Consider the following 25,245-nt stretch of genomic DNA (forward strand, 5'->3'; position numbering starts at 1 on the left):
GTCTAAACCAGTTTAACAGAGATAAATCAGAGGCTAGGTCTAAACCAGTTTAACAGAGATAAATATGTTAAACTAGGTCTAAACCAGTTTAACAGAGATAAATCAGAGGCTAGGTCTAAACCAGTTTAACAGAGATAAATCAGAGGCTAGGTCTAAACCAGTTTAACAGAGATAAATATGTTAAACTAGGTCTAAACCAGTTTAACAGAGATAAATCAGAGGCTAGGTCTAAACCAGTTTAACAGAGATAAATATGTTAAACTAGGTCTAAACCAGTTTAACAGAGATAAATCAGAGGCTAGGTCTAAACCAGTTTAACAGAGATAAATCAGAGGCTAGGTCTAAACCAGTTTAACAGAGATAAATCAGAGGCTAGGTCTAAACCAGTTTAACAGAGATAAATCAGAGGCTAGGTCTAAACCAGTTTAACAGAGATAAATCAGAGGCTAGGTCTAAACCAGTTTAACAGAGATAAATCAGAGGCTAGGTCTAAACCAGTTTAACAGAGATAAATCAGAGGCTAGGTCTAAACCAGTTTAACAGGGATAAATCAGAGGCTAGGTCTAAACCAGTTTAACAGAGATAAATCAGAGGCTAGGTCTAAACCAGTTTAACAGAAATAAATCAGAGGCTAGGTCTAAACCAGTTTAACAGAGATAAATCAGAGGCTAGGTCTAAACCAGTTTAACAGAAATAAATCAGAGGCTAGGTCTAAACCAGTTTAACAGAGATAAATCAGAGGCTAGGTCTAAACCAGTTTAACAGAAATAAATCAGAGGCTAGGTCTAAACCAGTTTAACAGAGATAAATCAGAGGCTAGGTCTAAACCAGTTTAACAGGGATAAATCAGAGGCTAGGTCTAAACCAGTTTAACAGAGATAAATCAGAGGCTAGGTCTAAACCAGTTTAACAGGGATAAATCAGAGGCTAGGTCTAAACCAGTTTAACAGAGATAAATCAGAGGCTAGGTCTAAACCAGTTTAACGAAGATAAATATGTTAAACTAGGTCTAAACCAGTTTAACAGAGATAAATCAGAGGCTAGGTCTAAACCAGTTTAACAGAGATAAATCAGAGGCTAGGTCTAAACCAGTTTAACAGAGATAAATCAGAGGCTAGGTCTAAACCAGTTTAACAGAGATAAATCAGAGGCTAGGTCTAAACCAGTTTAACAGAGATAAATATGTTAAACTAGGTCTAAACCAGTTTAACAGAGATAAATCAGAGGCTAGGTCTAAACCAGTTTAACAAAGATAAATATGTTAAACTAGGTCTAAACCAGTTTAACAGAGATAAATATGTTAAACTAGGTCTAAACCAGTTTAACAGAGATAAATCAGAGGCTAGGTCTAAACCAGTTTAACAGGGATAAATCAGAGGCTAGGTCTAAACCAGTTTAACAGAGATAAATCAGAGGCTAGGTCTAAACCAGTTTAACAGAGATAAATCAGAGGCTAGGTCTAAACCAGTTTAACAGAGATAAATCAGAGGCTAGGTCTAAACCAGTTTAACAGAGATAAATCAGAGGCTAGGTCTAAACCAGTTTAACAGAGATAAATCAGAGGCTAGGTCTAAACCAGTTTAACAGAGATAAATCAGAGGCTAGGTCTGAACCAGTTTAACAGGGATAAATCAGAGGCTAGGTCTAAACCAGTTTAACAGAGATAAATCAGAGGCTAGGTCTAAACCAGTTTAACAGAGATAAATCAGAAGCTAGGTCTAAACCAGTTTAACAGAGATAAATCAGAGGCTAGGTCTAAACCAGTTTAACAGAGATAAATATGCTAAACTAGGTCTAAACCAGATTAACAGGGATAAATATGTTAAACTAGGTCTAAACCAGTTTAACAGGGATAAATCAGAGGCTAGGTCTAAACCAGTTTAACAGAGTTAAATCAGAGGCTAGGTCTAAACCAGTTTAACAGAGATAAATCAGAGGCTAGGTCTAAACCAGTTTAACAGAGATAAATATGCTAAACTAGGTCTAAACCAGATTAACAGGGATAAATATGTTAAACTAGGTCTAAACCAGTTTAACAGGGATAAATCAGAGGCTAGGTCTAAACCAGTTTAACAGAGTTAAATCAGAGGCTAGGTCTAAACCAGTTTAACAGAGTTAAATCAGAGGCTAGGTCTAAACCAGTTTAACAGGGATAAATCAGAGGCTAGGTCTAAACCAGTTTAACAGAGATAAATATGTTAAACTAGGTCTAAACCAGTTTAACAGGGATAAATATGTTAAACTAGGTCTAAACCAGTTTAACAGGGATAAATATGTTAAACTAGGTCTAAACCAGTTTAACAGGGATAAATATGTTAAACTAGGTCCAAACCAGTTTAACAGAGATAAATCAGAGGCTAGGTCTAAACCAGTTTAACAGGGATAAATATGTTAAACTAGGTCTAAACCAGTTTAACAGAGATAAATATGTTAAACTAGGTCTAAACCAGTTTAACAGAGATAAATCAGAGATAAATATGTTAAACTGGGTCTAAACCAGTTTAACAGAGATAAATATGTTAAACTAGGTCTAAACCAGTTTAACAGAGATAAATATGTTAAACTAGGTCTAAACCAGTTTAACAGAGATAAATATGTTAAACTAGGTCTAAACCAGTTTAACAGAGATAAATCAGAGGTAAATATGTTAAACTAGGTCTAAACCAGTTTAACAGGGATAAATATGATAAACTAGGTCTAAACCAGTTTAACAGAGATAAATCGGAGATAAATATGTTAAACTGGGTCTAAACCAGTTTAACAGGGTTAAATATGATAAACTAGGTCTAAACCAGTTTAACAGAGATAAATCGGAGATAAATATGTTAAACTAGGTCTAAACCAGTTTAACAGGGATAAATATGATAAACTAGGTCTAAACCAGTTTAACAGAGATAAATCGGAGATAAATATGTTAAACTGGGTCTAAACCAGTTTAACAGAGATAAATATGTTAAACTAGGTCTAAACCAGTTTAACAGAGATAAATATGTTAAACTAGGTCTAAACCAGTTTAACAGAGATAAATCAGAGATAAATATGTTAAACTGGGTCTAAACCAGTTTAACAGAGATAAATATGTTAAACTAGGTCTAAACCAGTTCAACAGAGATAAATATGTTAAACTAGGTCTAAACCAGTTTAACAGAGATAAATATGTTAAACTAGGTCTAAACCAGTTTAACAGAGATAAATCAGAGGCTAGGTCTAAACCAGTTTAACAGAGATAAATCAGAAGCTAGGTCTAAACCAGTTTAACGAAGATAAATATGTTAAACTAGGTCTAAACCAGTTTAACGAAGATAAATATGTTAAACTAGGTCTAAACCAGTTTAACAAAGATAAATCAGAGATAAATATGTTAAACTAGGTCTAAACCAGTTTAACAAAGATAAATCAGAGATAAATATGTTAAACTAGGTCTAAACCAGTTAAACGAAGATAAATATGTTAAACTAGGTCTAAACCAGTTTAACAAAGATAAATCAGAGATAAATATGTTAAACTAGGTCTAAACCAGTTTAACAAAGATAAATCAGAGATAAATATGTTAAACTAGGTCTAAACCAGTTTAACAGAGATAAATATGTTAAACCAGGTCTAAACCAGTTTAACAGAGATAAATATGTTAAACTAGGTCTAAACCAGTTCAACAGAGATAAATATGTTAAACTAGGTCTAAACCAGTTCAACAGAGATAAAAATGTTAAACTAGGTCTAAACCAGTTTAACAGAGATAAATCAGAGGCTAGGTCTAAACCAGTTTAACAGAGATAAATCAGAGGGTAGGTCTAAACCAGTTTAACAGAGATAAATCAGAGATAAATATGTTAAACTAGGTCTAAACCAGTTTAACAGAGATAAATATGTTAAACTAGGTCTAAACCAGTTTAACAGAGATAAATATGTTAAACTAGGTCTAAACCAGTTTAACGAAGATAAATATGTTAAACTAGGTCTAAACCAGTTTAACAGAGATAAATATGTTAAACTAGGTCTAAACCAGTTTAACAGAGATAAATCAGAGGCTAGGTCTAAACCAGTTTAACAGAGATAAATCAGAGGGTAGGTCTAAACCAGTTTAACAGAGATAAATCAGAGATAAATATGTTAAACTAGGTCTAAACCAGTTTAACAGAGATAAATATGTTAAACTAGGTCTAAACCAGTTTAACAGAGATAAATATGTTAAACTAGGTCTAAACCAGTTTAACGAAGATAAATATGTTAAACTAGGTCTAAACCAGTTTAACAGAGATAAATATGTTAAACTAGGTCTAAACCAGTTTAACAGGGATAAATATGTTAAACTAGGTCTAAACCAGTTTAACAGAGATAAATATGTTAAACTAGGTCTAAACCAGTTTAACAGAGATAAATATGTTAAACTAGGTCTAAACCAGTTTAACAGGGATAAATATGTTAAACTAGGTCTAAACCAGTTTAACAGGGATAAATATGTTAAACTAGGTCTAAACCAGTTTAACAGAGATAAATATGTTAAACTAGGTCTAAACCAGTTTAACAGAGATAAATATGTTAAACTAGGTCTAAACCAGTTTAACAGAGATAAATATGTCAAACTAGGTCTAAACCAGTTTAACAGGGATAAATATGTTAAACTAGGTCTAAACCAGTTTAACAGAGATAAATATGTTAAACTAGGTCTAAACCAGTTTAACAGAGATAAATATGTTAAACTAGGTCTAAACCAGTTCAACAGAGATAAATATGTTAAACTAGGTCTAAACCAGTTTAACAGAGATAAATCAGAGGTAAATATGTTAAACTAGGTCTAAACCAGTTTAACAAAGATAAACATGTTAAACTAGGTCTAAACCAGTTTAACAGAGATAAATATGTCCAAGTAGGTCTAAACCAGTTTAACAGAGATAAATATGTCAAACTAGGTCTAAACCAGTTCAACAGAGATAAATATGTTAAACTAGGTCTAAACCAGTTTAACAAAGATAAATATGTTAAACTAGGTCTAAACCAGTTTAACAGAGATTCATATGTTAAACTAGGTCTAAACCAGTTCAACAGAGATAAATATGTCAAAGTAGGTCTAAACCAGTTTAACAAAGATAAATATGTTAAACTAGGTCTAAACCAGTTCAACAGAGATAAATCAGAGGCTAGGTCTAAACCAGTTTAACGAAGATAAATATGTTAAACTAGGTCTAAACCAGTTCAACAGAGATAAATATGTCAAAGTAGGTCTAAACCAGTTAAACAGAGATAAATATGTTAAACTAGGTCTAAACCAGTTCAACAGAGATAAATCAGAGGCTAGGTCTAAACCAGTTTAACGAAGATAAATATGTTAAACTAGGTCTAAACCAGTTTAACAGAGATAAATCAGAGGCTAGGTCTAAACCAGTTTAACAGAGATAAATCAGAGGCTAGGTCTAAACCAGTTTAACAGAGATAAATCAGAGGCTAGGTCTAAACCAGTTTAACAGAGATAAATCAGAGGCTAGGTCTAAACCAGTTTAACAGAGATAAATCAGAGGCTAGGTCTAAACCAGTTTAACAGAGATAAATATGTTAAACTAGGTCTAAACCAGTTTAACAGAGATAAATCAGAGGCTAGGTCTAAACCAGTTTAACAGAGATAAATATGTTGAACTAGGTCTAAACCAGTTTAACAGAGATAAATCAGAGGCTAGGTCTAAACCAGTTTAACAGAGATAAATCAGAGGCTAGGTCTAAACCAGTTTAACAGAGATAAATCAGAGGCTAGGTCTAAACCAGTTTAACAGAGATAAATATGTTAAACTAGGTCTAAACCAGTTTAACAGAGATAAATCAGAGGCTAGGTCTAAACCAGTTTAACAGAGATAAATATGTTGAACTAGGTCTAAACCAGTTCAACAGAGATAAATATGTTAAACTAGGTCTAAACCAGTTCAACAGAGATAAATATGTTGAACTAGGTCTAAACCAGTTCAACAGAGATAAATATGTTAAACTAGGTCTAAACCAGTTTAACAGAGATAAATCAGAGGCTAGGTCTAAACCAGTTTAACAGAGATAAATATGTTAAACTAGGTCTAAACCAGTTCAACAGAGATAAATATGTTGAACTAGGTCTAAACCAGTTCAACAGAGATAAATATGTTGAACTAGGTCTAAACCAGTTCAACAGAGATAAATATGTTAAACTAGGTCTAAACCAGTTCAACAGAGATAAATATGTTGAACTAGGTCTAAACCAGTTCAACAGAGATAAATATGTTGAACTAGGTCTAAACCAGTTTAACAGAGATAAATATGTTAAACTAGGTCTAAACCAGTTTAACAGAGATAAATCAGAGGCTAGGTCTAAACCAGTTTAACAGAGATAAATATGTTGAACTAGGTCTAAACCAGTTCAACAGAGATAAATATGTTAAACTAGGTCTAAACCAGTTCAACAGAGATAAATATGTTGAACTAGGTCTAAACCAGTTCAACAGAGATAAATATGTTAAACTAGGTCTAAACCAGTTTAACAGAGATAAATCAGAGGCTAGGTCTAAACCAGTTTAACAGAGATAAATCAGAGGCTAGGTCTAAACCAGTTTAACGAAGATAAATATGTTAAACTAGGTCTAAACCAGTTTAACAGAGATAAATATGTTAAACTAGGTCTAAACCAGTTTAACAGAGATAAATCAGAGGCTAGGTCTAAACCAGTTTAACAGAGATAAATCAGAAGCTAGGTCTAAACCAGTTTAACGAAGATAAATATGTTAAACTAGGTCTAAACCAGTTTAACGAAGATAAATATGTTAAACTAGGTCTAAACCAGTTTAACAAAGATAAATCAGAGATAAATATGTTAAACTAGGTCTAAACCAGTTTAACAAAGATAAATCAGAGATAAATATGTTAAACTAGGTCTAAACCAGTTAAACGAAGATAAATATGTTAAACTAGGTCTAAACCAGTTTAACAAAGATAAATCAGAGATAAATATGTTAAACTAGGTCTAAACCAGTTTAACAAAGATAAATCAGAGATAAATATGTTAAACTAGGTCTAAACCAGTTTAACAGAGATAAATATGTTAAACCAGGTCTAAACCAGTTTAACAGAGATAAATATGTTAAACTAGGTCTAAACCAGTTCAACAGAGATAAATATGTTAAACTAGGTCTAAACCAGTTCAACAGAGATAAAAATGTTAAACTAGGTCTAAACCAGTTTAACAGAGATAAATCAGAGGCTAGGTCTAAACCAGTTTAACAGAGATAAATCAGAGGGTAGGTCTAAACCAGTTTAACAGAGATAAATCAGAGATAAATATGTTAAACTAGGTCTAAACCAGTTTAACAGAGATAAATATGTTAAACTAGGTCTAAACCAGTTTAACAGAGATAAATATGTTAAACTAGGTCTAAACCAGTTTAACGAAGATAAATATGTTAAACTAGGTCTAAACCAGTTTAACAGAGATAAATATGTTAAACTAGGTCTAAACCAGTTTAACAGAGATAAATCAGAGGCTAGGTCTAAACCAGTTTAACAGAGATAAATCAGAGGGTAGGTCTAAACCAGTTTAACAGAGATAAATCAGAGATAAATATGTTAAACTAGGTCTAAACCAGTTTAACAGAGATAAATATGTTAAACTAGGTCTAAACCAGTTTAACAGAGATAAATATGTTAAACTAGGTCTAAACCAGTTTAACGAAGATAAATATGTTAAACTAGGTCTAAACCAGTTTAACAGAGATAAATATGTTAAACTAGGTCTAAACCAGTTTAACAGGGATAAATATGTTAAACTAGGTCTAAACCAGTTTAACAGAGATAAATATGTTAAACTAGGTCTAAACCAGTTTAACAGAGATAAATATGTTAAACTAGGTCTAAACCAGTTTAACAGGGATAAATATGTTAAACTAGGTCTAAACCAGTTTAACAGGGATAAATATGTTAAACTAGGTCTAAACCAGTTTAACAGAGATAAATATGTTAAACTAGGTCTAAACCAGTTTAACAGAGATAAATATGTTAAACTAGGTCTAAACCAGTTTAACAGAGATAAATATGTCAAACTAGGTCTAAACCAGTTTAACAGGGATAAATATGTTAAACTAGGTCTAAACCAGTTTAACAGAGATAAATATGTTAAACTAGGTCTAAACCAGTTTAACAGAGATAAATATGTTAAACTAGGTCTAAACCAGTTCAACAGAGATAAATATGTTAAACTAGGTCTAAACCAGTTTAACAGAGATAAATCAGAGGTAAATATGTTAAACTAGGTCTAAACCAGTTTAACAAAGATAAACATGTTAAACTAGGTCTAAACCAGTTTAACAGAGATAAATATGTCCAAGTAGGTCTAAACCAGTTTAACAGAGATAAATATGTCAAACTAGGTCTAAACCAGTTCAACAGAGATAAATATGTTAAACTAGGTCTAAACCAGTTTAACAAAGATAAATATGTTAAACTAGGTCTAAACCAGTTTAACAGAGATTCATATGTTAAACTAGGTCTAAACCAGTTCAACAGAGATAAATATGTCAAAGTAGGTCTAAACCAGTTTAACAAAGATAAATATGTTAAACTAGGTCTAAACCAGTTCAACAGAGATAAATCAGAGGCTAGGTCTAAACCAGTTTAACGAAGATAAATATGTTAAACTAGGTCTAAACCAGTTCAACAGAGATAAATATGTCAAAGTAGGTCTAAACCAGTTAAACAGAGATAAATATGTTAAACTAGGTCTAAACCAGTTCAACAGAGATAAATCAGAGGCTAGGTCTAAACCAGTTTAACGAAGATAAATATGTTAAACTAGGTCTAAACCAGTTTAACAGAGATAAATCAGAGGCTAGGTCTAAACCAGTTTAACAGAGATAAATCAGAGGCTAGGTCTAAACCAGTTTAACAGAGATAAATCAGAGGCTAGGTCTAACCCAGTTTAACAGAGATAAATCAGAGGCTAGGTCTAAACCAGTTTAACAGAGATAAATCAGAGGCTAGGTCTAAACCAGTTTAACAGAGATAAATATGTTAAACTAGGTCTAAACCAGTTTAACAGAGATAAATCAGAGGCTAGGTCTAAACCAGTTTAACAGAGATAAATATGTTGAACTAGGTCTAAACCAGTTTAACAGAGATAAATCAGAGGCTAGGTCTAAACCAGTTTAACAGAGATAAATCAGAGGCTAGGTCTAAACCAGTTTAACAGAGATAAATCAGAGGCTAGGTCTAAACCAGTTTAACAGAGATAAATCAGAGGCTAGGTCTAAACCAGTTTAACAGAGATAAATATGTTAAACTAGGTCTAAACCAGTTTAACAGAGATAAATCAGAGGCTAGGTCTAAACCAGTTTAACAGAGATAAATATGTTGAACTAGGTCTAAACCAGTTCAACAGAGATAAATATGTTAAACTAGGTCTAAACCAGTTCAACAGAGATAAATATGTTGAACTAGGTCTAAACCAGTTCAACAGAGATAAATATGTTAAACTAGGTCTAAACCAGTTTAACAGAGATAAATCAGAGGCTAGGTCTAAACCAGTTTAACAGAGATAAATATGTTAAACTAGGTCTAAACCAGTTCAACAGAGATAAATATGTTGAACTAGGTCTAAACCAGTTCAACAGAGATAAATATGTTGAACTAGGTCTAAACCAGTTCAACAGAGATAAATATGTTGAACTAGGTCTAAACCAGTTCAACAGAGATAAATATGTTAAACTAGGTCTAAACCAGTTCAACAGAGATAAATATGTTGAACTAGGTCTAAACCAGTTCAACAGAGATAAATATGTTGAACTAGGTCTAAACCAGTTTAACAGAGATAAATATGTTGAACTAGGTCTAAACCAGTTCAACAGAGATAAATATGTTAAACTAGGTCTAAACCAGTTCAACAGAGATAAATATGTTGAACTAGGTCTAAACCAGTTCAACAGAGATAAATATGTTAAACTAGGTCTAAACCAGTTTAACAGAGATAAATATGACTAGGTCTAAACCAGTTTAACAGAGATAAATATGTTAAACTAGGTCTAAACCAGTTCAACAGAGATAAATATGTTGAACTAGGTCTAAACCAGTTCAACAGAGATAAATATGTTAAACTAGGTCTAAACCAGTTCAACAGAGATAAATATGTTGAACTAGGTCTAAACCAGTTCAACAGAGATAAATATGTTGAACTAGGTCTAAACCAGTTTAACAGAGATAAATATGTTAAACTAGGTCTAAACCAGTTTAACAGAGATAAATCAGAGGCTAGGTCTAAACCAGTTTAACAGAGATAAATATGTTAAACTAGGTCTAAACCAGTTCAACAGAGATAAATATGTTAAACTAGGTCTAAACCAGTTCAACAGAGATAAATATGTTGAACTAGGTCTAAACCAGTTCAACAGAGATAAATATGTTGAACTAGGTCTAAACCAGTTTAACAGAGATAAATATGTTAAACTAGGTCTAAACCAGTTTAACAGAGATAAATCAGAGGCTAGGTCTAAACCAGTTCAACAGAGATAAATCAGGGTGAGACTTTGGTATAATGAGACATTTCTCACACTGGTGAATGAAATAATTTCAAAAATGAACTGAAGGTTTCCTGAGGTGATTCTCACCTGGCCGTTGTGAACCACGCTCATGTGTACAGGCGGGTTGGAAGTTTTGGCAAAAAACACCAGAGAATCGATGTCAGGATGAGGCATTCTGTTGGAGGAGATCAGCTGCTTGTGTTGGGACATACACAGTGGAATTCCTTGTAGGTAGGTGACAGGAAGAGTGTCACTGTAAGACGTCAGAGCAATAGATGGAGGTAGATCAATAACAATGATTTATAGATAGATGTTGACCAGTAACAAAGGTCACATGATAAAGAGCCCAGAAATGATAGGATGAATAATTTTGAACTCACGTTTCAGCCTTTGCTTTAAAGTCTAAAATGGCCAAGACCATATCAGCAGCACACCTGGACACAGAACAGTTAAGGTGTCAGACAGTATTTTTAAAAATCAGTTCCCTGAAATCACATAAAAAATGTATTTTTCCCCAGTTTGAATCCCAGTGTGGTGATCAATGACTGATATCAATTAATCAATGAGATGTATTTGAAGAAGAGAACTACCAGTGTGGCCTGCAACCAGGACTGAGACCTAACAGATGACTTCAGTGTGTTAATTCTGACAAAAACACTATAAACACTGTGAAACATGAAGAAACAAGCAGGAGTGCATGTACAAAATGACTCAGTGGTGTCCAGTGAACCCCATTTATGTCACAGTGTTTACACTTCAGGAATTCACACTGAGCTCTTTTCCTGGTTCAGTAACCCTTTTATCTGTTATTATGATGTATTTTGTCAACAAACTCTTGTTTCTGATGCTTTTACTTTGAAATTTGAACTTTCTCCAGCTGATGGTGATGCACTTCCTGTTCTAAGATAACCCCTCCTTTCTTTTGAAAGAGAACAAAAGGAAGTTCTGGTTGGTACCACTGTTAGCTGTCCCAGTGAATGAAGAAGTTGGTTTGAGTATTGAATTAAAGTCAAATATGAGACACCGATTGTTGAAAATTGAGTAGATTCCTTTGGACTTTAACGGAACGTTTAAGGAGTATAGGCGTCCAAAGTTCAACTAGTCCCCCTAACCCAAAACCAGTCAGAGATCAAAGACACCACTGGATCATCCAGATGCTCTCCTGCTACACGAACCCTGACCCCCACTACAGTGAGCCTAAATGGACAGAATGGAAACATTTCGAACAGTCGCCAATTTAATAAATGTGTGAGTGTACCATTGTCAAAGGATCTGGATCTGGATTTTAGGACTGGTACTGTATCTAGCATGAGCGCCCTCTGCTGGCTGTGTCTGTGCTTACCTGATCTGTCCATGTTTGTCCACGTGGTCCCGTCTGGGAAAAATCCCAGCTACGTTGGAAAAAACAGGTAATGGTTTCCGTTTGCTCAGGTATTCTACCCTGACATAGTCGTCAGTTAGCTGCAATTAAACAGAGAAAACACAGAAATAACACACACATAAAACACATTAATAACACTATAATCACACAAGAATCACACAAGAATCACACATTAATCACACAAGAATCACACAAAATCACACATTAATCACACATGAATCACACAAAATCACACATTAATCACACATGAATCACACAAAATCACACATTAATCACACATGAATCACACAAATCACACAAAATCACACATTAATCACACAAGAATCACACAAAATCACACATTAATCACACAAGAATCACACAAAATCACACATTAATCACACATGAATCACACAAAATCACACATTAATCACACATGAATCACACAAATCACACAAAATCACACATGAATCACACAAGAATCACACAAAATCACACATTAATCACACATGAATCACACATGAATCACACAAGAATCACACAAAATCACACATTAATCACACATGAATCACACAAATCACACAAAATCACACATGAATCACACAAGAATCACACAAAATCACACATTAATCACACATGAATCACACAAGAATCACACATGAATCACACAAGAATCACACAAAATCACACAAAATCACACAAGAATCACACAAAATCACACATTAATCAAACATGAATCACACAATAATCACACATTAATCACACATGAATCACACATGAATCACACAAGAATCACACAAAATCACACAATAATCACACAAAATCACAAAAAATCACACATGAATCACACAAGAATCACACAAAATCACACATTAATCACACATGAATTACACAAGAATCACACAAGAATCACACAAGAATCACACATTAATCATAGAATAATCACACATTAATCACAAAAGAATAACACAAAATCACACAAAATCACACAAGAATCACACAAGAATCACACATGAGTCACACATTAATCACACATGAATCACACATAATCACACAAAATCAAACATTAATCACACATGAATCACACAAGAATCACACAAAATCAAACATTAATCACACATGAATCACACATGAATCACACTATAATCAGACGTTTATCACACGATAATCACACTATAATCACACTATAATCAGATGTTTATCACACTATAGTCACACTATAATCAGATGTTAATCACACTATAATCACACTATAATCACACTATAATCACACAATAATCACACTATAATCACACAATAATCACACTATAATCAGATGTTTATCACACTATAATCACACTATAATCACACTATAATCACACTATAATCAGACATTTATCACAGTATAATCACACTATAATCACACTATAATCACACTATAATCACACAATAATCACACTATAATCACACTATAATCAGACGTTTATCACACTATAATCACACTATAATCACACTATAATTACACAATAATCACACTATAATCACACTATAATCACACTATAATCAGATGTTTATCACACTATAATCACACTATAATCACACTATAATCACACTATAATCAGACGTTTATCACACTATAATCACACTATAATCACACAATAATCACACTATAATCACACTATAATCACACTATAATCACACAATAATCACACTATAATCACACAATAATCACACTATAATCACACTATAATCACACTATAATCACACTATAATCACACTATAATCAGATGTTTATCACACTAAAATCACACTATAATCACACTATATCACACTATAATCACTCTATAATCAGACGTTTATCACACTATAATCACACTTTAATCACACTATAATCACACTATAATCAGATGTTTATCACACTATATCACAGTATAATCACACTATAATCACACTATAATCACACTATAATCAGATGTTTATCACACTATAATCACACTATAATCACACTATAATCACACTATAATTACACTATAATCAGATGTTTATCACACTATAATAACACTATAATCACACTATAATCAGACATTTATCACACTATAATCACACTATAATTACACTATAATCAGATGTTTATCACACTATAATCACACTATAATCACACTATAATCAGATGTTTATCACACTATAATCACACTATAATCACACTATAATCACACTATATCACACTATAATCATTCTATAATCACACTATAATCACACTATAATCAGACGTTTATCACACTATAATCACACTATAATCACACTATAATCACACTATAATCAGACGTTTATCACACTATAATCACACTTTAATCACACTATAATCACACTATAATCAGATGTTTATCACACTATATCACAGTATAATCACACTATAATCAGATGTTTATCACACAGTAATCACACTATAATCACACTATAATCAGATGTTTATCACACTATAATCACACTATAATCACACTATAATCACACTATAATCAGATGTTTATCACACTATAATCACACTATAATCACACTATAATCAGATGTTTATCACACTATAATCACACTATAATCACACTATAATCAGATGTTTATCACACTATAATCACACTATAATCACACTATAATCAGATGTTTATCACACTATAATCACACTATAATCACACTATAATCAGATGTTTATCACACTATAATCACACTATAATCACACTATTATCAGACGTTTATCACACTATAATCACACTATAATCACACTATAATCACACTATAATCACACTATAATCAGATGTTTATCACACTATAATCACACTATAATCACACTATAATCACACTATAATCACACTATAATCACACTATAATCACACTATAATCAGATGTTTAACACACTATATCACACTATAATCACACTATAATCACACTATAATCACACTATAATCACACTATAATCACACTATAATCACACTATAATCAGACAGTTATCACACTATAATCACACTATAATCACACTATAATCACACTATAATCAGACAGTTATCACACTATAATCACACTATAATCACACTATAATCAGACGTTTATCACACTATAATCACACTATAATCACACTATAATCACACTATAATCAGATGTTTAACACACTATATCACACTATAATCACACTATAATCACACTATAATCACACTATAATCAGACGTTTATCACACTATAATCACACTATAATCACACTATAATCACACTATAATTACACAATAATCACACTATAATCACACTATAATCACACTATAATCACACTATAATCAGATGTTTATCACACTATAATCACACTATAATCACACTATAATCACACTATAATCACACTATAATCAGATGTTTATCACACTATAATCACACTATAATCACACTATAATCAGATGTTTAACACACTATATCACACTATAATCACACTATAATCAGATGTTTATCACACTATATCACACTATAATCACACTATAATCAGATGTTTAACACACTATATCACACTATAATCACACTATAATCACACTATAATCACACTATAATCACACTATAATCAGACAGTTATCACACTATAATCACACTATAATCACACTATAATCAGACGTTTATCACACTATAATCACACTATAATCACACTATAATCACACTATAATCACACTATAATCAGATGTTTAACACACTATATCACACTATAATCACACTATAATCACACTATAATCACACTATAATCAGACGTTTATCACACTATAATCACACTATAATCAGATGTTTATCACACTATAATTACACAATAATCACACTATAATCACACTATAATCACACTATAATCAGATGTTTATCACACTATAATCACACTATAATCACACTATAATCAGACGTTTATCACACTATAATCACACTATAATCACACTATAATCACACTATAATCACACAATAATCACACTATAATCACACTATAATACCACTATAATCAGATGTTTATCACACTATAATCACACTATAATCACACTATAATCACACTATATCACACTATAATCACTCTATAATCAGACGTTTATCACACTATAATCACACTTTAATCACACTATAATCACACTATAATCAGATGTTTATCACACTATAATCACACTTTAATCACACTATAATCACACTATAATCACACTATAATCAGATGTTTATCACACTATAATCACACTATAATCACACTATAATTACACTATAATCAGATGTTTATCACACTATAATCACACTATAATCACACTATAATCAGATGTTTATCACACTATAATCACACTATAATCACACTATAATCACACTATATCACACTATAATCATTCTATAATCAGACGTTTATCACACTATAATCACACTATAATCACACTATAATCACACTATAATCAGACGTTTATCACACTATAATCACACTTTAATCACACTATAATCACACTATAATCAGATGTTTATCACACTATATCACAGTATAATCACACTATAATCAGATGTTTATCACACAATAATCACACTATAATCACACTATAATCAGATGTTTATCACACTATAATCACACTATAATCAGATGTTTATCACACTATAATCAGATGTTTATCACACTATAATCACACTATAATCACACTATAATCAGATGTTTATCACACTATAATCACATTATAATCACACTATAATCAGATGTTTATCACACTATAATCACACTATAATCACACTATAATCAGATGTTTATCACACTATAATCACACTATAATCACACTATAATCAGATGTTTATCACACTATAATCACATTATAATCACACTATAATCAGATGTTTATCACACTATAATCACACTATAATCACACTATAATCAGACGTTTATCACACTATAATCACACTATAATCACACTATAATCACACTATAATCACACTATAATCAGATGTTTATCACACTATATCACACTATAATCACACTATAATCAGATGTTTAACACACTATATCACACTATAATCACACTATAATCACACTATAATCACACTATAATCAGACAGTTATCACACTATAATCACACTATAATCACACTATAATCACACTATAATCAGACAGTTATCACACTATAATCACACTATAATCACACTATAATCAGACGTTTATCACACTATAATCACACTATAATCACACTATAATCACACTATAATCAGATGTTTAACACACTATATCACACTATAATCACACTATAATCACACTATAATCACACTATAATCACACTATAATCAGACAGTTATCACACTATAATCACACTATAATCACACTATAATCAGACAGTTATCACACTATAATCACACTATAATCACACTATAATCAGACAGTTATCACACTATAATCACACTATAATCACACTATAATCAGACAGTTATCACACTATAATCACACTATAATCACACTATAATCAGACAGTTATCACACTATAATCACACTATAATCACACTATAATCACACTATAATTACACTATAATCAGATGTTTATCACACTATAATCACACTATAATCACACTATAATCAGATGTTTATCACACTATAATCACACTATAATCACACTATAATCACACTATAATTACACTATAATCAGATGTTTATCACACTATAATCACACTATAATCACACTATAATTACACTATAATCACACTATAATTACACTATAATCAGATGTTTATCACACTATAATCACACTATAATCACACTATAATCAGACATTTATCACACTATAATCACACTATAATCACACTATAATCACACTATAATCAGATGTTTATCACACTATAATCACACTATAATCAGACATTTATCACACTATAATCACACTATAATCACACTATAATCACACTATAATCACACTATTATCAGACATTAATCACACTATAATCACACTATAATCACACTATAATCACACTATAATCAGACATTTATCACACTATAATCACACTATAATCACACTATAATCAGATGTTTATCACACTATAATCACACTATAATCACACTATAATCAGACATTTATCACACTATAATCACACTATAATCACACTATAATCAGACAGTTATCACACTATAATCACACTATAATCACACTAAAATCAGACAGTTATCGCACTATAATCACACTATAATCACACTATAATCACACTATAATCACACTATAATCAGACAGTTATCACACTATAATCACACTATAATCACACTATAATCAGACAGTTATCACACTATAATCACACTATAATCACACTATAATCACACAATAATCACACTATAATCACACTATAATCACACTATAATCAGATGTTTATCACACTATAATCACACTATAATCACACTATAATCACACTATATCACACTATAATCACTCTATAATCAGACGTTTATCACACTATAATCACACTTTAATCACACTATAATCACACTATAATCAGATGTTTATCACACTATATCACAGTATAATCACACTATAATCACACTATAATCACACTATAATCAGATGTTTATCACACTATAATCACACTATAATCACACTATAATTACACTATAATCAGATGTTTATCACACTATAATCACACTATAATCACACTATAATCAGATGTTTATCACACTATAATCACACTATAATCAGATGTTTATCACACTATAATCACACTATAATCAGATGTTTATCACACTATATCACACTATAATCACACTATAATCACACTATATCACACTATAATCATTCTATAATCAGACGTTTATCACACTATAATCACACTATAATCACACTATAATCACACTATAATCAGACGTTTATCACACTATAATCACACTTTAATCACACTATAATCACACTATAATCAGATGTTTATCACACTATAATCACACTATAATCACACTATAATCAGATGTTTATCACACTATAATCACACTATAATCACACTATAATCAGATGTTTATCACACTATAATCACACTATAATCACACTATAATCACACTATAATCAGATGTTTATCACACTATAATCACACTATAATCACACTATAATCAGATGTTTATCACACTATAATCACACTATAATCACACTATAATCAGATGTTTATCACACTATAATCACACTATAATCACACTATAATCAGATGTTTATCACACTATAATCACACTATAATCACACTATAATCAGATGTTTATCACACTATAATCACACTATAATCACACTATAATCAGACGTTTATCACACTATAATCACACTATAATCACACTATAATCACACTATAATCAGATGTTTATCATACTATATCACACTATAATCACACTATAATCAGATGTTTAACACACTATATCACACTATAATCACACTATAATCACACTATAATCACACTATAATCAGACAGTTATCACACTATAATCACACTATAATCACACTATAATCACACTATAATCACACTATAATCAGACGTTTATCACACTATAATCACACTATAATCACACTATAATCACACTATAATCACACTATAATCAGACGTTTATCACACTATAATCACACTATAATCACACTATAATCACACTATAATCACACTATAATCACACTATAATCAGACGTTTATCACACTATAATCACACTATAATCACACTATAATCACACTATAATCAGACAGTTATCACACTATAATCACACTATAATCACACTATAATCAGACATTTATCACACTATAATCACACTATAATCACACTATAATCACACTATAATCAGACAGTTATCACACTATAATCACACTATAATCACACTATAATCACACTATAATCACACTATAATCAGACAGTTATCACACTATAATCACACTATAATCACACTATAATCACACTATAATCACACTATAATCAGACAGTTATCACACTATAATCACACTATAATCACACTATAATCAGACAGTTATCACACTATAATCACACTATAATCACACTATAATCAGACAGTATAATCACACTATAATCACACTATAATCACACTATAATCAGATGTTTATCACACTATAATCACACTATAATCACACTATAATCAGACATTTATCACACTATAATCACACTATAATCACACTATAATCAGACATTTATCACACTATAATCACACTATAATCACACTATAATCAGACATTTATCACACTATAATCACACTATAATCACACTATTATCAGATGTTTATCACACTATAATCACACTATAATCACACTATAATCAGACATTTATCACACTATAATCACACTATAATCACACTATAATCAGACATTTATCACACTATAATCACACTATAATCACACTATTATCAGATGTTTATCACACTATAATCACACTACAATCACACTATTATCAGATGTTTATCACACTATAATCACACTATAATCACACTATAATCACACTATTATCAGATGTTTATCACACTATAATCACACTATAATCACACTATAATCACACTATTATCAGATGTTTATCACACTATAATCACACTATAATCACACTATAATCACACTATAATCAGACATTTATCACACTATAATCACACTATAATCACACTATTATCAGACATTAATCACACTATAATCACACTATAATCACACTATAATCAGACATTTATCACACTATAATCACACTATAATCACACTATAATCAGACATTTATCACACTATAATCACACTATAATCACACTATAATCACACTATAATCACACTATAATCACACTATAATCAGAGATGTATCGCACTATAATCACACTATAATCACACTATTATCAGACATTAATCACACTATAATCACACTATAATCACACTATAATCAGACATTTATCACACTATAATCACACTATAATCACACTATAATCAGACATTTATCACACTATAATCACACTATAATCAGACATTTATCACACTATAATCACACTATAATCACACTATTATCAGACATTAATCACACTATAATCACACTATAATCACACTATAATCAGACATTTATCACACTATAATCACACTATAATCACACTATTATCAGACATTAATCACACTATAATCACACTATAATCAGATGTTTATCACACTATAATCACACTATAATCACACTATAATCAGATGTTTATCACACTATATCACACTATAATCACACTATAATCAGATGTTTAACACACTATATCACACTATAATCACACTATAATCACACTATAATCACACTATAATCAGACAGTTATCACACTATAATCACACTATAATCACACTATAATCACACTATAATCACACTATAATCAGACAGTATAATCACACTATAATCACACTATAATCAGATGTTTATCACACTATAATCACACTATAATCACACTATAATCAGACATTTATCACACTATAATCACACTATAATCACACTATAATCAGACATTTATCACACTATAATCACACTATAATCACACTATAATCAGACATTTATCACACTATAATCACACTATAATCACACTATAATCACACTATAATCAGACATTTATCACACTATAATCACACTATAATCACACTATTATCAGATGTTTATCACACTATAATCACACTATAATCACACTATAATCAGACATTTATCACACTATAATCACACTATAATCACACTATAATCAGACATTTATCACACTATAATCACACTATAATCACACTATAATCACACTATAATCACACTATAATCACACTATTATCAGATGTTTATCACACTATAATCACACTATAATCACACTATAATCACACTATTATCAGATGTTTATCACACTATAATCACACTATAATCACACTATAATCACACTATAATCAGACATTTATCACACTATAATCACACTATAATCAGACATTTATCACACTATAATCACACTATAATCACACTATAATCACACTATAATCACACTATAATCAGATGTTTATCACACTATAATCACACTATAATCACACTATAATCAGACGTTTATCACACTATAATCACACTATAATCACACTATAATCAGACATTTATCACACTATAATCACACTATAATCAGATGTTTATCACACTATAATCACACTATAATCACACTATTATCAGACATTAATCACACTATAATCACACTATAATCACACTATAATCACACTATAATCAGATGTTTATCACACTATAATCACACTATAATCACACTATAATCAGACGTTTATCACACTATAATCACACTATAATCACACTATAATCAGACATTTATCACACTATAATCACACTATAATCAGATGTTTATCACACTATAATCACACTATAATCACACTATAATCAGACAGTTATCACACTATAATCACACTATAATCACACTATAATCACACTATAATCAGACAGTTATCACACTATAATCACACTATAATCACACTATAATCACACTATAATCAGACAGTTATCACACTATAATCACACTATAATCACACTATAATCACACTATAATCACACTATAATCAGACAGTTATCACACTATAATCACACTATAATCACACTATAATCAGACAGTTATCACACTATAATCACACTATAATCACACTATAATCAGACAGTTATCACACTATAATCACACTATAATCAGACAGTTATCACACTATAATCACACTATAATCACACTATAATCACACTATAATCACACTATAATCAGACAGTTATCACACTATAATCACACTATAATCACACTATAATCAGACAGTTATCACACTATAATCACACTATAATCACACTATAATCAGACAGTTATCACACTATAATCACACTATAATCACACTATAATCACACTATAATCAGACAGTTATCACACTATAATCACACTATAATCACACTATAATCAGACAGTTATCACACTATAATCACACTATAATCACACTATAATCACACTATAATCACACTATAATCAGACATTTATCACACTATAATCACACTATAATCACACTATAATCAGACATTTATCACACTATAATCACACTATAATCAGATGTTTATCACACTATAATCACACTATAATCACACTATAATCAGACAGTTATCACACTATAATCACACTATAATCAGACATTTATCACACTATAATCACACTATAATCACACTATAATCAGACAGTTATCACACTATAATCACACTATAATCACACTATAATCACACTATAATCAGACATTTATCACACTATAATCACACTATAATCACACTATAATCAGACATTTATCACACTATAATCACACTATAATCAGATGTTTATCACACTATAATCACACTATAATCACACTATAATCAGACAGTTATCACACTATAATCACACTATAATCAGACATTTATCACACTATAATCACACTATAATCACACTATAATCAGACAGTTATCACACTATAATCACACTATAATCAGACATTTATCACACTATAATCACACTATAATCACACTATAATCACACTATAATCACACTATAATCAGACATTTATCACACTATAATCACACTATAATCACACTATAATCACACTATAATCACACTATAATCACACTATAATCACACTATAATCAGACAGTTATCACACTATAATCACACTATAATCACACTATAATCAGACAGTTATCACACTATAATCACACTATAATCAGACATTTATCACACTATAATCACACTATAATCACACTATAATCACACTATAATCAGACAGTTATCACACTATAATCACACTATAATCAGACATTTATCACACTATAATCACACTATAATCACACTATAATCACACTATAATCAGACATTTATCACACTATAATCACACTATAATCAGATGTTTATCACACTATAATCACACTATAATCACACTATAATCACACTATAATCAGACATTTATCACACTATAATCACACTATAATCACACAATAAATCAGACAGTTATCACACTATAATCACACTATAATCACACTATAATCACACTATAATCACACTATAATCAGATGTTTATCACACTATAATCACACTATAATCACACTATAATCACACAATAAATCAGACAGTTATCACACTATAATCACACTATAATCACACTATAATCACACTATAATCAGACATTTATCACACTATAATCACACTATAATCACACTATAATCACACTATAATCAGACATTAATCACACTATAATCACACTATAATCACACTATAATCAGACAGTTATCACACTATAATCACACTATAATCACACTATAATCACACTATAATCAGACATTTATCACACTATAATCACACTATAATCACACTATAATCACACTATAATCAGACATTTATCACACTATAATCACACTATAATCACACTATAATCACACTATAATCACACTATAATCAGACAGTTATCACACTATAATCACACTATAATCACACTATAATCAGACATTTATCACACTATAATCACACTATAATCACACTATAATCACACTATAATCAGACATTTATCACACTATAATCACACTATAATCAGATGTTTATCACACTATAATCACACTATAATCACACTATAATCACACTATAATCAGACATTTATCACACTATAATCACACTATAATCACACTATAATCACACTATAATCACACTATAATCAGACATTTATCACACTATAATCACACTATAATCACACTATAATCACACTATAATCAGACAGTTATCACACTATAATCACACTATAATCACACTATAATCAGACACTGCTTTAAGGACAGGTGTCCTGTCTCTCTCCATGACTACTGGATGGACTGTATTTTTGTAAAGATAACCTTTAAAGGTTATAATATTAAAGCTTTCAGAGGAAGTTTCTGGGTGTTGTTAGGCCTTGAAGTCCCGTTATTTAGGGGTGTGGCCTCTTGGAGTGACAGGTGGAAGCTGTCAGTGATAGAGTGCTCTAGGTTTTCTGTCCTCTGCAGACCATAAAATGGTGTGAGATTTGTTTTATTTATGAATGGTGAATAAATATGTCTTTGACTCTTTGACCTACCCAGTTCTCCATCCTCTGGGCTTTCTCCTGCAGACCTCTCTGCAGCCTCTCTCCAACCCCTCCAGGTTTCTGAAAGTCCTCAAGCAGGTGTTCAGTTCTCTGAAACTCGTGGGGCTCCAGGACGAGCTGCAGAAGGTTCCGGTAGAGCTCACAGGTCTGCTTCAGAGGGGGGACGGGCAGTTTGGGAAGATCCTGCTCTGCACTCATGTTTCTCCATGAAAGCTGAGCGGCCGGTTTCAGCAGGTTACTGGGTTTCAGCATCCCCACCTTCAGCTGATGAAGCAACAAATATGACTGTTAAAATATGACAGAAAAATCCTCTGGCATCTT

The 25,245-nt window shown here is 31.1% G+C and overlaps 1 protein-coding gene across 1 annotated transcript in view; it reads right to left on the bottom strand.

Annotated features, from left to right (window-relative positions):
* The window catches only part of LOC121522552 (carnitine O-acetyltransferase-like), a 50,691-nt gene extending 25,515 nt beyond the window's left edge, over window positions 1-25,176 (bottom strand). The window contains exons 1-4 of the mRNA XM_041807085.1: window positions 24,916-25,176; window positions 11,860-11,978; window positions 10,898-10,951; window positions 10,605-10,770 (exon numbers count right to left, since the gene is read on the bottom strand). Of these exons, the coding sequence (XP_041663019.1) occupies window positions 10,605-10,770; window positions 10,898-10,951; window positions 11,860-11,978; window positions 24,916-25,176 (600 nt within the window). The remainder of the gene's footprint in view (window positions 1-10,604; window positions 10,771-10,897; window positions 10,952-11,859; window positions 11,979-24,915) is intronic.
* Window positions 25,177-25,245: the final 69 nt, after the last annotated feature.

This window comes from Cheilinus undulatus, linkage group 15 (genome assembly GCF_018320785.1).
Source record: "Cheilinus undulatus linkage group 15, ASM1832078v1, whole genome shotgun sequence".
Classification (NCBI taxonomy): domain Eukaryota; kingdom Metazoa; phylum Chordata; class Actinopteri; order Labriformes; family Labridae; genus Cheilinus; species Cheilinus undulatus.